General features: G+C 38.2%; 2 protein-coding genes across 2 annotated transcripts; both read left to right on the top strand.

Annotated features, from left to right (window-relative positions):
• The first annotated feature begins 8,451 nt into the window (after positions 1 to 8,451).
• On the top strand, positions 8,452 to 12,686 carry LOC110904886 (GDP-Man:Man(3)GlcNAc(2)-PP-Dol alpha-1,2-mannosyltransferase). Its single transcript, XM_022150757.2, has 7 exons — positions 8,452 to 8,868; positions 9,525 to 9,811; positions 9,905 to 10,091; positions 10,310 to 10,378; positions 10,476 to 10,669; positions 11,672 to 11,781; positions 12,217 to 12,686. The coding sequence occupies exons 1-7, from the start codon at positions 8,566 to 8,568 to the stop codon at positions 12,453 to 12,455; spliced, it is 1,389 nt and encodes a 462-aa protein (XP_022006449.1). The 5' UTR covers positions 8,452 to 8,565; the 3' UTR covers positions 12,456 to 12,686.
• A 685-nt stretch (positions 12,687 to 13,371) lies between these two features.
• LOC110904885 lies at positions 13,372 to 15,071 on the top strand. The gene is made up of 2 exons (XM_022150756.2): positions 13,372 to 13,527; positions 14,345 to 15,071. Exons 1-2 carry the CDS (start codon positions 13,486 to 13,488, stop codon positions 14,978 to 14,980), a joined length of 678 nt encoding a protein of 225 aa, XP_022006448.1. The 5' UTR covers positions 13,372 to 13,485; the 3' UTR covers positions 14,981 to 15,071.
• Positions 15,072 to 15,860: the final 789 nt, after the last annotated feature.

The following is a 15,860-nucleotide window of genomic DNA, read 5'->3' as shown; positions in this document are numbered from 1 at the left end:
CAGCCAAGGCATGGGTTCCCAGGGTGGGAATGGGTTGGATGATTACTTGTGCATACTTTGATACTGTAACGAACGATTAAACTGTTGATGCTTACGAACTACTCAACTGCCTTCGCACCCACCCTGGTCGGTAAAGACTATGGTCGCGAACGAACTGATAAATTGCCTTCGCACACACCCTGGTCGGTAAAGACTATGGTCGCGAACTAACGAACCTAATCTTCGCACACATGCCTGGGAGGCCGCGATGGAACTGATACGATATGAAACTTAACTGAACGAACGCACTATTACCCAAACTAAACTATAAACTGTGAACTCGCTCAACTAGTTTGTTGATTATCTGCTGCATGCCTTGCAGGACCTTAGGTACATATTGGAGCTTGCACAAGGAAGGAGCAGGTCGTTGTGGGGCTTGGATCTTGATCATCTTATTGAACACTTTTGATATTTGACATTTATTTGCTATGAGTTTTACAATAATACGCTTCCGCTAAACAATGACAACTTACTTATGTTTTGGAAACACCTTTCATATGGAATTGGGTTGGTTTATATTGCATTTACTTTTACTTTATACAATGTTCTGTATGATTGGTGGCTTGATCCTGGTCAGTCACGCTCCCAAGCGGTGATACTCCGCGTGTGGATTTTGGGGGTGTGACAGTCCCCATGGCGTTTCCGGTGCGTTTCCGTCCCCACGCCGTCCCCGGGACGGGTACTCATGGTTCCATCACGTCCCCGTGCTTCATAGGTTACAACCAAAAAATACCTAAAAAAACACAAATTTTTTTTTAACATTTTTTATTAAAAAATCGCTACATTTCGTTAGCAAAAAAAAAAAAAAAAATTTTGGCTGCTACTAAAAGTAGCGATTTTTTAATAAAAAATGTTAAAAAAATAAAATAAAATAATTTGTGTGTTCTTTTTTATTTTTTTAGATTTTTTTAGGTTTTTTGGGGGGTTTAGTTTTTAGCATTTTAGTTTGGGGGGGGGGGGTTAGGTTTTTTTTTAGGTTTTTGGGGGGTGGTGGTGGGGGGGGGGGGGTTAGGTTTTTTTAGGTTTTTGGGGGGTGGGGGGGTTAGGTTTTTTTAGGTTTGGGGGGGGGGGAGGTAGGTTTTTTTTTTAGGTTTTTGGGGGGTGGGGTGGGGGGGGGGGTTAGGTTTTTTTAGGTTTTTGGGGGGTGGGGGGGGGGTTTAGGTTTTTTTTGGGGGTGGGGGGAGTGGTTAGGTTTTTTTAGTTATATTTGTAGAGTAACTTTGATAGTTATTGATAATTACAAAAATGTCACCTTGTCTTTTTGAGTTTTCCTTCAATTTGTATGTTTAGTATGTTAAGATTACTTGTACAAGAACTTTACCCCATAAATATATTCACTATCACAGATTAGGACTTTTTGAGTTTTTAGTTGTAAGATAGTGTTTAATAAGGTTAAATAATTATACAAGAGTTAATATGTATTACAGCCTTAGTGTTCGTTTCACATAATTAAATCAATTCTAAATGGAACTGGAATGTACATTCCGCTCCTTATGTTATTCGTTTCAACAAAAGAAGAGTTGGAATTGAATCGAAATTGCCGGTTCACATCTTTTTTCTGGATAAAAAGTGGTTATGTCATTTTACATATTTTATATTTCGATTCCATTGTTAGTTATACCAACCAAACACATTGGAGATTTTAAAAGAATTCTTTAAAATCCAATTCCATTACATTCCACGAAATGAACACTTTTTGTGTGGTTCGACTTATCTTGTCAAACTCACCAATAATTCAAGATTACAATAATAGGCCTGTTAACCTGATAATATTGTAGTTAAGAAATTTGGCAAAAGAATTGAATTTAGAATTTAAACATTTCGAAAAAGTTGCAATTTAAATGAATTGAAATCTATGAAAGAAATTGAATTTCTAATAAATTTGAGTGATAAAACAATAAAAGTCCCTAAGGGAATAGTCTAGTGGTAAAGTGACGTGTGTTAAAATCTTACAAAAGACATGTATGATTTTAGCCGATAAAAAAACAATAAATAAATTAAATTCTATCACGTCGGCTAGATTAAATTCTATCATGTCGGCCACCACTACCGCTGACCATAAATATGGGTTAATGACAAGCTTAATTGATTGAAAATTAGTCTAAGATGGAAGATAAGGGGACAATTGTCGTGACAGGTGACAAAACACTTGCTTTTTTTTCATATGAAAACGTCCATGCATTACACATGGTATTGGAATTTCTGGAGAAGGGAATGTTAATCCTAACAAGTGGGATGTGATATTTAATTAAGAAGAATTACAATTAGCTAATCTATTTTTAAAATTACATCAAATTCGTCTTCGGTGTGGCTTGAACCTTTGACCTAAACTCAAGGGGAGCAACATCTTAACTCTAATGACTTTGCCAATTGAACCCAGCTCTCACCCCAGCTAATCCATTTTAATAGTGTATTTTGGATGTTAACTGTAACAACTGCCACTACAATCAATAATTAGGACGATAATTAGTCAATAAGAAAACCCTAATTGAGACACCCAATTAATTCTGCACTAGCCCTAAAATTTTCAGAACAATCGGAATTAGGATCAGGACCCCTAAAACTCAAGGGGGGCAAACCCTAGTTGATAATTATCTAAAATAAAACGTAGCTATGTTCTGATTGGCTGGATTTTTGAGTCACCTAAGCTATACCCGAGCTAGGCAGCCTATGAATTAGACTGCTTAGCTTACGGACCGTAAGGGGGTTAGGCATACGGTCCGTAAGCGAGTCCCAAAAATTACTATAAATAGTCGACCTTGGGACTTGCACAGAGAAATGAAAACGACGTAAAGTTGCTGTCTGTACGTCGAGTTAGAGCTGCTATATCACAATAAACACACACACGATCACGAGGTGCTGCCGCAATCAGGGTAATAACTCGATCGCTATTACGATTCAACGTCCGATCGATTATAACTATCCAACAATTGTCCGAGTGCTGCTCAAATTGAGCTTGTACTTTGTTATTCATTGTGATTTCAACTTGAATGTTTGAGTGCTGTTCGAATTCGAACTATGCTTTGTCATTCGCTGTGAATCCATTGGATTATTAAGTATCGCACTTGATAATAGTTGTGAGGGTTTAATCTCGTGAATTGACGTAACTGCTGAATTAGTTACTAATCCCGTTTGTGTGTGCATTGTTATTTAAATTAGGTTAGCATGCTAATCAGTAAAGCTTATACTCTGCTCGTAAATCTGCAATGTGAGTCATTCTCTTTTTATCAACTGTTTTACAAAACTTCAAATTATTTTCAACGTTATAGTTACAGTGATTAAGTCTTTGTAATCACCAAGTTACAGCCGGTATGTGGGGTTTTGTATACATTACTTGATAATCTTCAACATTGGGGCAGCCAATGGGTGATATGACCTTAATCACAGACACCACTGGACAGGTGGGCCAGTGGGTCGAGTGATAAAGTACCGTAGGTAGTTGGTTTGATAATCAGAAACATTGTAATCGCTCTTAATACTGTGAATTATAACTAATGTGTCGTTTTAGTAAAATGAATGATTCACTCAGTATTTCCCCGCTGACAAAACCTTTTTCAAACATGTTTCAGGTGATATGTTGTGAGCAAAGAAAGAAAAGTGCCGTGAAGCACTCCCAGCTTAGAAAAGTGGCTCAGTATAAATAAATAAAAGAAACATGTTTTGAAAATAAAGATTTCCCTGAGAAATCGCATTATTGTAATTTCGGGAATTTATCCCTAAGTTATGTAACGAGCAGTTTAAATTATTGAAAGATCCTGTTTTAAAAAGTCTTCCGCTGTCGCCTAAATTAAATACCGCAGGATTTCTGTCCTGCGGCTCCTGAAACGGGTCAAACCGGGTCGGGGGCCGTGACATTAACGACACAAAGTTGATATTTCAAATTTGTTGATCGATGTTAACGAAAACTTTGAGCAAATTGTTAACCAGGTTTCATGACATATAAACTAAACTGGTGGGGCTATGGGGTCCACTGGATCGACTGATTTTAGCGGTATGAAACAAATTTCTCTACTTTGATGTTTTTCAAGGTTTTCACTTTTCAGTTTGAATTGAGGTTTTTTTTTTTTTTTTTTTTTTAATGGCAAAGATGGTTTGTATACAACTCTTAAATTACTCTGAAATAAATTAGAGAATATATGACACTTTCTACAATTGCAATTGACAATCCATGTAGGAATATAAATAGAATGATATACCACCCTCTTGTCTAATAGCATGGATTAAACTATGGCAATCATGGTTCTCTTTTTCATTTTATAAGATTTTATTTCCTTTTTATTTATACAAAAATAAATTAAAATAAATAAGGTAATAGTGGTTTGGGTCATGACCACACCCTTAGGGTCTGTTTGGTATGGGGTAATGGAATAGATGAGAGAATGGAATGGACGAGGTAATGGAATGGACAATGGAATGAAATTGATCATTCCATTCCATTGTGATGTTTGGTTACTCATATATGAATAGAATGAATCATTACTTTGTACAATTTGATAAACAAAAAAAATGAAGTAAACACAACTGTATTAAAGCGACAAAAATATAATTGACTCAATAATAATAATAATAATAATAATAATAATATATTAGTGATAAAAAATTAATAATAGATTTTTCATATATATTAATATTAGTATGAATATTAATAAATATAAATATAAATACAAATAAAAGTATAATAATAATAATAATAATAACATATTTCTTTCCATTCCTTGAAGGAATGGAAAAAAAACACCTACATACCAAGGAATGGAAATTGCTATATTTGGAAGGAGTTACATTCCCTTGGAGTGCTCCATTCCATTACCAATGATAACCAAACATGTTTATTTTCATTCCATCAGAATGATCCATTCCATTCCACCTTTCATTCCTTCATACCAAACGCTACCTTAGATTAGTAGTTTTGGATGGTAGAGTAAAGGTGGGTGACATGATGCTGACGCGTGAAAGGTCATGGTGGTCAAGAAGGTCATGACCACACCCTATAGCCTAATAGCAAAAAACAAGGCATTACAAAGCCAATCGACAGGTGTGTTATCAACTACCCATAATACCGCACTACATCCAAAGTTAAACTAGGGGTGGGCGGTATCGTTTCGGTTAGTAGAGTGTTTGAGTTATTCTCTACCCAATAATCTCATCCCATGTTAAATCCCCTCTTCACTCCCCATTTTATACTCAAACACTAGCAATAGTTTAAACAACCACTCAATTTAAAAAAAAAAAAATAATTGGTTGAATAACGGTCAAGTCCCCTCTCTCTCCCCCATCACCTCTTCTTCACCTTCGGTGAATACTCACCGCCCACACCACTTCTCTCCTACTCCCCACTCCTCGATTCCTCGCCGGCAACCGTTCCCCGCTCGACAACCCCCTTCCCCGATCAAACTCCCCGAGACGATACCGCCCACCCTAAACCTTACCAACTTAACTCCCTCCAGTCATCACCAATTCTCATAAAAAAGAAATGATCAATTAGGGAGATTTAAAGAAGAAATAAAAACACAAATTGAATTGACACGATAACAAGACTTTTTTAGCTATAACAAAAAGAGAAAAATGCCCGGATAGTCCCTGTGGTTTCACCTTTTTTCACCTATAGTCCATATCTTTCTAAAACTACTTGAATAGTCCCTGTGGTTTCCATTTTTGTTCTCGGATAGTCCCTGGGTCTAACTTCAGTTACTTTTCTCTGTTAAAATGATGTGAAATGACAAAAATACCCTTTTCTTAAAAGACCAAACCATAGGGACTATCCGGGCATCTTCTTCATTTTTATTTATAAAACCCCACCACCACACTTCATTTTCAACCTCCACCCACCATCACCCTCCTCCACCCTCCACCATCACCGCCACAGTAAACACCGACAGCAGCAGCACCGCCCACGGCGGCGGTGGTCCGTTCAGTTGTGATTCTCGAGTCCTTTGTCCTCAGATCAGTTCCAGACGCAAACACGGTCGAGCCACCATGTTTTCTGGCGAAGTTTCGGTGACATACTCGAGCTCCGGCGATTGCAGTTTACTCCGACGGTGTTTTGGCCACTTGCAGGTTCTCCGACGAGCTTGGTTTTTTTCCGACACCACCTAGATTCTCCTGCGACTTCGACCTCCGAGGTTGCAGGCATGATTCCGAAACAGAGAATGGCGTGAACTAGGAATGTTGTGCCGGCGACGTGATCTCCGTACATCTCCGTTCAGTTTCGGTGACACCTCTGAGTTTTCTGCTTTAATTAATGAATCGGGTATAATATTAAATATATAGTTGTGCAAGATTTGATCTTATCCTTAATTAGGTTTGATTTTATATGGAAACGAGATAGTTTTAAGTAAAAGGTTCAAGATTTCAGGCAACTCATGGTTCTTTGGTGTGTTACTTTCATTACTTGTATTTGTAAATATGCTGCATTCAAATCTCGAATCAGATCCCAAACTCTTGGGGCTAACTTCAGTGCTAGATGAAGAAGTGGTCCTTGGCGTTCCTGGTGCAGACCGGTTTGGCAGGTTCATGACCCACTTGACCACCGACATTTTTCTAGCCTCCCTTGCTGATGGGGTCAACACACCATTGGCCCGAAGTAGTGGCCAACCAGGCCTTTGATGTGCAAAGTCTTCTATTACCACTGAAACCGAACTCAAAGCTTTTTTTCTCAATTCGAATGAGTTTATATCTCCGTTTTTTTAACTTTGAGCCCCTTCGACACTATGTCTGCCCATATCCGATGCCTCAGATTCACAAAACTCAGATTGGGTATCTTTTAAATGGGTCTGCGGGGCGGCGGTGATGGTGGAGGGTGGAGGAGGGTGATGGTGGGTGGAGGTTGAAGATGAAGTGTGGTGGTGGGGTTTTATAAATAAAAATGAAGAAGATGCCCGGATAGTCCCTATGGTTTGGCCTTTTAAGAAAAGGGTATCTTTGTCATTTCACATCATTTTAACAGAGAAAAGTAACTGAAGTTAGACCCAGGGACTATCCGAGAACAAAAATGGAAACCACAGGGACTATTCAAGTAGTTTTAGAAAGATAGGGACTATAGGTGAAAAAAGGTGAAACCACAGGGACTATCCGGGCATTTTTCTCTAACAAAAAATAATAATAATAAAAAATACATTGAATAATTAATCGAAATTAACCAAAACCAATCAATAACCGATGGTTAACTAAACAACAGTTAACTGACCATCGATTATGATTATTGAAGATCCAAAAAGTGGTTGGACTCTAAACTAACCACGATTAGATCTTGTATAGCTCGAAAGATTAAACCTGCACAATTAACAAACCGTTAGGCTCGCCGCAGAGGTGGGAGGGCCACTCTGCGACCACCCTCCGGCGTGAGGATAAGTATTTGCTTAGAGAGAGAAAGTTGAGAGAGATTGAGGACGAATGTTAAGAAAATCGTACTTGAGGTGTACTTGGAGAAGGTATTTATACTCGTTGATTTAGATGACGTCATTCGGGGGGACACACTTTAGGATGTGTGTCCTTTGTCGGGTGAGGGGAGTGGGGACGGACCTTTTGTTATCGGCCGCGACCTATTCAGGCCTCCGGTTCCCTGACAAGTGTATGTTCGTCTGGCCTTCCAAGGTAATCCGGACTCGGTTATGTATTTACAACTGTAATTAACACTTTTCAATCAACCGAAACCTCGATTAACTGAATGAACGAATAGTTTTTTTTTTTGAACGACAAGGAACGGTGTGCCAACCACCGTGACACCGACCGTTGTGGCCAAGGTCGATTAATCGACCGCCGCCAACCTATTGGCTATCCCAGATGCACGGAAACCAGACCTCCACCTTCCTGAAGGCACGACAGTGAAATAATCGGTAAAATCTCGTCTCCAATCCAAGACGAACCGACGCCACCCGTATTCGGCGTTTACCTGGGTGCCACAGAAAATAACGGGGAGAGTGGGAACCAACTTTGCACACCGGTACCCCTTCTTGAGGAGTGAAAACGGTGAATATGAGTTAAGTGTCATTTACGTTCATGTGGTTTGTTCACTTTTGCCATTTCAGGTTAAATTTTAAAATTGCACCATTTTCCTCCATGACATTTTGGAAACGTGTCATTTCAGTCCAAAAAATAACCACAATTAAATAAATTCAATTAACTTAGGGGTAACCACAGTTAAAATTGCAGCTGGCCGGGATCGAACCCGTGACCAGCTGCTTAGAAACAAACGAATTTTACCCCCTAAGCTAACTAATTTTTTATATGTGGTTATTTTTTGGACTAAAATGACAAGTTTTCAAAAATATCAGAAAAGAAAACGGTCCGATTTTGAAATTTGATCTTAAATGACAAAAGTGATCAAACCACAACAAGTAAATGTCACTAACTCGGCGTATAATACACACCAATTTAGGAAGATCGTGTTGCCACCCCCAGCCGGCTAATCCGGAACCGGCTCAAACGGTTCAACTGGACCGGCGGTGTATACAAGTCTTCGTCTCTACTCTTTCATACCAAGCCTCTGTAAACTTCTGTTTTCCCCTGCTACTCAAACCTTTCAACATGTGGATTCTAACCGCCATACGGATACTGTTAGTCTCAGCGTTAATGTCCCTAACGGCGCACGTTTATCTACTTCTATCTATCGGCCGGAGCAACAAAAACAAAGCCGTAGGGTTTTTTCATCCGTACACCAACGACGGCGGCGGTGGAGAGCGAGTTTTATGGTGTGCGGTTAAAGCTGTTCAAGAAGAACGTCCTGATCTTGACTGTGTTATCTACACCGGCGATCATGATGCTTCGCCTGACAGTCTCCTCCGTCGCGCCGTTGATCGGTTTGGTGTTAATTTGATTTCGCCTCCTAAGGTTATCTTCTGATTAAATGCTTTAATTTAGGTTTTGTTGTTTGGATATTTGATGTTCTAAACCCTAGCTATTGGATCACAAAGTCTAGATGTTAGGTTGAAATATGTTTTAATTAGTTGAATTGATCAATTGCTGAAACATTGAATTTGAAAATGAGCACAATCAGATTAAATTTGATGTATCATGTGATAAATTATACAGGTCATGAACATTTAAGGAAGAAATTGAACTTCGTTTGTATTCGTTTGTATTTCGTTGTTGATTGTGGTGGATCTGATCTTCTAGTTCTAGGTTATTGATGCTGTTTTGGTGAATTTGTTGAATCACTTATCTGCTAAGCAAAGTTGATCTACAGAATAAATGCCTAATTTACGTTTCATTGTTCGGATATTTAACTGTGGTAAACCCTAGCTATTGGATCACAAAGTTTAGATATTACGTCAAAACACGTTTTCCTTACTTCAATTAAACAATTGCTGAAACATGTGGTTTAAGCTGAGCATAACCAGATGAAATTTGATGCTTCGTGTGGTATACCATCTTTGATTGAGGGATGTGATCTTCTAATTCTAATTTGTTGATACTGTTTTGTCGAATTTGTTAAATTGTTTATCTGCTAAAAGAAGTTTTTGATTTTTGTACTGTGTTTATACCAGGTTGTGCATTTACACAAAAGGAAATGGATAGAAGACAAAACCTATCCTCGTTTCACTATGATTGGTCAAAGTCTTGGTTCGATCTACCTCGCATGGGAAGCATTGACCAAATTCGTTCCACTGTATTATATGGATACAAGTGGATATGCTTTTACTTATCCACTTGCCCGCCTTTTCGGGTGCAAAGTCATTTGCTACACACATTATCCAACAATCAGCTTAGATATGCTCTCACGAGTCCATTCGCAGAGTTCCATGTATAATAACGATGCGTTGGTTGCTAACAGGTTTGTTGCATAATTCTTTGAATTCTTGTTTTTATAACAAAGACACCTTAGGCAATATGATATGCAATACTGAAACAATGCTTGTCGTGACAGTGTTCTGCTATCACGGTTCAAACTTGTGTATTACACAATTTTTAGCTGGATGTATGGATTTGTTGGTTCTTGTGCAAATCTTGCTATGGTGAATTCTTCATGGACGCATTCGCATATTGAGAAGCTTTGGGGAATCCCAGATCGAATTAAACGAGTTTATCCTCCTTGTGATACAACTGGTTTGCAGGTTTGTTTTATTTTTCTGACTTCCACATAATTTGCCATCAAAACGGATGGTTTTCCCGATAAAAATTCGTTACGAGTCACCAATTGTGAACTTAGCATTAAAACATTATTATGCTCTTACACTGTTATAATCTTATGGACCACAACTATTGGTTTTTTACACGAGAATTTTTATATGTTCGTGTGTTGAAGGTATCCAATCTGATTAAACTCTAACAGGCACTTCCACTGGAAACAAAAGCGACACCGCCCGTAATCATTTCGGTGGCTCAATTTCGACCAGAGAAGGTGTGCATTCAACATAAACCCCATAAAAATTCATTAACTTGTGAAATCTTTAAGAACCGATTTCTCATTTTTGGTCATTTTTTAAATTTTATGGCAGGCACATACTCTTCAGCTTCAGGCTTTTGCATTATCCATTAGTAAATTAGATTCAGATGTTATTAGACCCAAACTCCAATTCGTTGGTAGTTGTAGAAACGACGCTGATGAAGCAAGATTGCAGAATCTGAAAGATTTAGCGTTTGAACTCAAGGTAGAAGATGATGTAGAGTTCCATAAGAATGTGACCTACAGGTTTGTCAATTTATATATATTGCTATAATCTAGAGGGGGCCATCATAACCCAAAACCTTCCAAGTGGGTCACTTTGGGTTGCTTTTAAAATTATATGGGTTGTTTTGGGTAAGATATTTTAACTAAATGAGTCACAATGGGTCACTTGAAATTCCATCTTATTATTATTTGGGTCAAAGCGGGTCGACAACATTAAAGAAATGGGTCGATGTGGGTTATTGTCTTAAAGAAATAGGGCAGGTTTCGGATCGGAATGGGTTTCGACCCGGCACAAGTATCCGCACGAGATGGGATACAGCACGAACCTGGTTTTGGATCGGAACGGGTTCAGTTCAAATTGAGTTTCGGGCCGAGACGGGTTTCAGCACGACGTAGGTTTCGGATCGAAACAGGGTCGGGTCGGGTCGGGTTTTGGGCTGACATGGGTTTCTGCACGGGACGGGTTTCGGATCGCAACGGGTTTTGGGTCGACACGAGTTTCCTCACAAGACGAGTTTCGGGTCGGGACGTGTTTTGTACCGTTTCAACGCAAACCGTTTCGACCCGTACCGTTTTGACGCGAACCATTTCGACACGAACCTCGACGCGTACTGTTTCGATGCGAACCGTTTCGACCAGTACCGTTTCGAATCGAATCGTTTCGACCAATACCGTTTCAACCCGTACCATTTCGACCAGTACCTTTTCGACGCGAACCATTTCAACGCATACCGTTTCGACGCGAACCCGTTTTGACCCGAATCGGTACTGCTCATATTTAATGTGAATACGAATGGCCAAACAACTTGGTGAAACATAACCTTAGCATATTTCTAACAAATATGGAAGTCAGAAACAGTCTAATGTGATAAGAATCTCCATAAGAATGTGACCTACAGGTTTGTCACTTTATATATATTGTTATAATCCACCGGTGCATAAGTAATTGGATTAAAACAATGCTTTTTTCATACCACCATGTCAGTCAACAGGCTTTTGACTTTTTTTATTTCTAAAATGCAGGGAGTTAGTAAAGCTATTAGGAGATGCAACAGCTGGGATACATTCAATGATAGATGAACATTTTGGCATTAGTGTCGTAGAGTACATGGCTGCAGGAGCCATACCCATTGGTAATCAAATCAAATAAACCATGGTGAATTACTTTCATTGTTAGGCCATCCGTAGTCATAACGCCCCTTTGTGGGCGTTATGCGACACGTGGCGCGCCACGTCAGCGTGTGGGCGTTATGGGGCCTTATGCATTTAAGCCCGTAGTCATAAAGCCCCCGCCTAATCATTACCCAATTAATTAATAAACCCTTAAACTATACATATATATGTATATATATATGTCTGTGTGAGTGGAGAGAAAAGAAACAAGCATGGCGCCGCGAAATATATAACGGGAGGAGAAAATTTTTACCCCATAACGCCCCCCGTAGTGGTGTTCGGGGCGCTATGGGGGCGTTATGAAGGAAAAGGGCGCCATATACAGCCCCATTACACATGCTCTTATATATTACTAAATAAATGAGTAAATGGTATGTTCTTGAATTGTTTTTCAGCTCATAATTCGGCTGGACCGAAGATGGACATCGTGTTACCAGAAGAAGGGAAAGAAACTGGATTTCTTGCCCAAACTGTTGAAGAATACGCAGACGCGATTTTGAAGATTTTAAGGATGTCAGAATCAGAAAGACATGAAATGGCTGCAGCTGCAAGAAGACGAGCTAGTAGCTTTTCAGAGCAGAGGTTTTATGACGATTTTAAAGCTGCAATTATACCAATTTTAAACCAGTCTTAGGGGTGAGCTTGTTAGACGATGAAAGATAAAGTAAGATAAAAGATGAGGATGCCCAAAATAACCAATTTTCACTATCTAAAATGGGTTTAAGAAATGCTGTCGACTATCTGACTTCATTAAGATTACGGTCTTGGTGAAAATAGTTTTGTTAAATGGGTTTTCATTTTGTTACTGAACAGATACACATCATTGTTAATAGAAAGTTTTAATTTTGATCTATTGTTGATGGAATTTATAAGCTGGCCAACGTACTTCTAATCACTTGGTGATGGAATATATAAATAGTTTAGCTAAATGCGTCCATCGCTTTATAGCCTAGTGGCGTCATGGTGGTGGGATAAGACTTTAAAACCAATAGGTCTTGGGTCCGATTCCCACAAGGGGATTTTCCCATATTTATTGGGTTTCTTCCTGAATTGGTGTAGAGGCATTATGCCTAGTGGAGATGGATATGATCGGGTGGTTCCGCTGGTGGCACGATGATACTCTAATGGTCCGTTAGTGATAAAAAAAAAGTTTAGTTAAATGCGTTTTCATTTTGTTACTGAACAGATACATATCATTGTTCATATAAAGTTCGATATTTTTATCAATTGGTGAAAATTGCTCGGCTCGTCTTATTTCTGGAATAAGTGTAGGAGGAGAGTTTATATCAAAAAATTTTTTAAAGGGTCCCGACATTTTAGTTTGCTTAAGAGCCTCTAAAAACGTTGGGTCGGGCTCTAATGCAAGAGATGGTCACAATATTTATATATTTGCTATCAAAACGTTGCAACAAATTTATGTCCGCTTTTCATAACTCAACTTGCAACTGGTAGAGGAAGTACATTATAAACTTGTGGGCCAAAAATGCATTTAAGTCAAAGTAGAGGGACGATAATGGGTAAAGTGCAAATTAATAATAATATCTTATATGACTGGGTGTGGGTGAATCACTTTAGCGCCACAGATTGTTCAACCACTGTTTTCTCTTCTTCTCTCCATCTCAATCTTTTTAATGGTTGGAACGTGAAATTTAAAATCTAATCCAATGGTTGTTTCGTTGAATTCACTCGTCTCCTTCAATTCCACGGTATGTATGTTCTCTCATTTACTCGTTTAATATGATATCTACAGTTTAATTTTCATATTTTCTAGATCGAGTAACAACAGTAGAGTTAATTTGAATGCTTGTAAGTTTACTAAACTGATTTCATGCTTTTTCGCTGTGGTTAAAATCAACGCATGTATTAACTAGAGAGAAATTAGCACCGAGGATAAGTTAGGGATAAATAAACGTTGTAAGCTTAATATCTGACGTAGAAACTTGACCCAAGGGTGATGGTATGGCCATCGTTCGGATTTACGATGAAATTTCTGAAGATTGAGCCACGATTTCCTATTCCGTATAAAGGAAACCTGTCTAATTTACTAAGGGGTTGTTTGTTTGCCTCTTAATGAGACTCTTAACGGTTCAGGCCTCTTACTTGTTCAACACTTAATGATTCAGACTGTTTATTTCGCGACCAGATGTCTGAATGGTTCAGACATTTGCCTCTGAATGGTTAAGCATTATACCTCTAATCTGAATTGGTCAGACATTTACCTTTGAATGGTAAAGATTATACTGGCTTTTAATAGTTCAGGCTTCTTACTGGTTCAGCACTTAATGGTTCAGACCTCTTATCAGTTCAGTACTTAACCATTTAGAAGTTGTTAATCAGCTCCTAATTCGTATGGTGATGGTGTTACTGTCAAAGAGTATGCTAGACGCGCTAATTTGGGGGAAATATTTTAATTACACCGTGCTACTTTATTTTATAATTTAGTAGTAGAGAAAGATCCTGAATTCACATGATATCTAATGTTGAAGACAGTTTTAATGATGTAGTGTTTGAAAAATCACACAGGCTAACCATCAAACCGCCCCACGAGTGTGCATAGGAGCGCCAATACTAAAGGCCAAACATTTCTCATCCGGTTCTCGAACACTTGTTTTCGGTAAACCAATACATACAAGAAATGGAAAGCCTCTTTTAGTTGCAAACAGCGATCGCATCACAACAGAAACCAGTGACAAAACTTCAGATATAACCGAAACATCCATTTCCAACAATCAACCGTCACCTACTTCTGAAACCGAGCCTTCTGAACTGAAACAAGACACATCAAATGGAGACATAAACAGTTCCCCTAAAAGATTGAAATTAACAGCAAGAGAGAAACTAAAGGCAGCAAGAGTTCGTAACCGTGACTCAGAACCAAAAGCCGCTGTTAAGAAACCAGAACTTGGAAGCAAAGTGCTTGAAGCTTTGAGGGAAACAGACAGAGCTACTGGGAAAAAGAGATCTGGTCTTCCGGAAGCACCGACAAACTTGTTAGATGACAGCAAACGAGGAATGCCGAAAAAGGGTCTGACCTTCGAGCTACCGGTTGGTTGGGATGTGTTTCTTATTATCACTTCTGTTGTTGTGATCAGCACCATAATGTTTACAACAACTTACATTGTTTGGAAGGTGGGTGCTATTCATTTTAATGAATATTAGAATTTTGTTTCTTGTTCAAGTTAAAGCAAGTCATATACTTGAATGAATATAAGCTTCTTTTTATCTTCTGGTTCATAGAAAACATTACAGTCATAATTTTTTTATATTTCGTACAAGTGTGTATTGGTTTCATTTATGTCAAACTTTTAAAAAATTTTAACACAAAAATCATAAAAATATATATATATATATGATAGATTTCGTGGAGGCTTCTTATCCGTTCCTCACTCATAAAGTTTACATAAATTTGTTTTCTCTGTAGATTTTCTTTAACATTTTCAAACAAAAAAGAGATTAAGAACAATAGATGTTCTTAAAAAACTGTTTATCAAGTTTTTTTTTTATATAATATGTCTGATTAAAATTATTTTATGTGGTCTCTTGTGATTTCTGCATCAATGTTGTAAACTTATGTGCCACAATTATAATGTTGTAATTGTAATCTCCTTTTGTATGGATGTGTTAATGATTGTTAATTGAGCATCTATGAGTTGTAATTAGTTGTGTATCAAAAATTTATTATAATTAGTTGTGTATCAAAAATTCATTATAATTAGTTGTGTAGTTTTTTTTTTTCGAACGGCGTACGGTTAGGATATCGCTAACCGGGTTAGTAGTTAGTATGTTAGTATCACCAAGTTAGTATTAACACCCCTTGCTTGGATTTGAACCTAGGACCTCCAAGAGAAGCAAAACTTCCCACCTCTCCCTTAACCACTAGGCCAAAAGATCTTTGGTAAATGTGCTAACCTTTTGATGCACGCAAATTACTATTTCATGGATTAATAATTGCATTATATTCGTACATGTGTTTGAATGTTGTGTGTTAATGAGCTTTCTTTTTACGGTAAGGAATGACGTGTCAACTACCATGACACCG

Source organism: Helianthus annuus, chromosome 14 (assembly GCF_002127325.2).
Source record: "Helianthus annuus cultivar XRQ/B chromosome 14, HanXRQr2.0-SUNRISE, whole genome shotgun sequence".
Taxonomy (NCBI): domain Eukaryota; kingdom Viridiplantae; phylum Streptophyta; class Magnoliopsida; order Asterales; family Asteraceae; genus Helianthus; species Helianthus annuus.
This window is presented reverse-complemented; position numbering and strand designations above follow the sequence as displayed.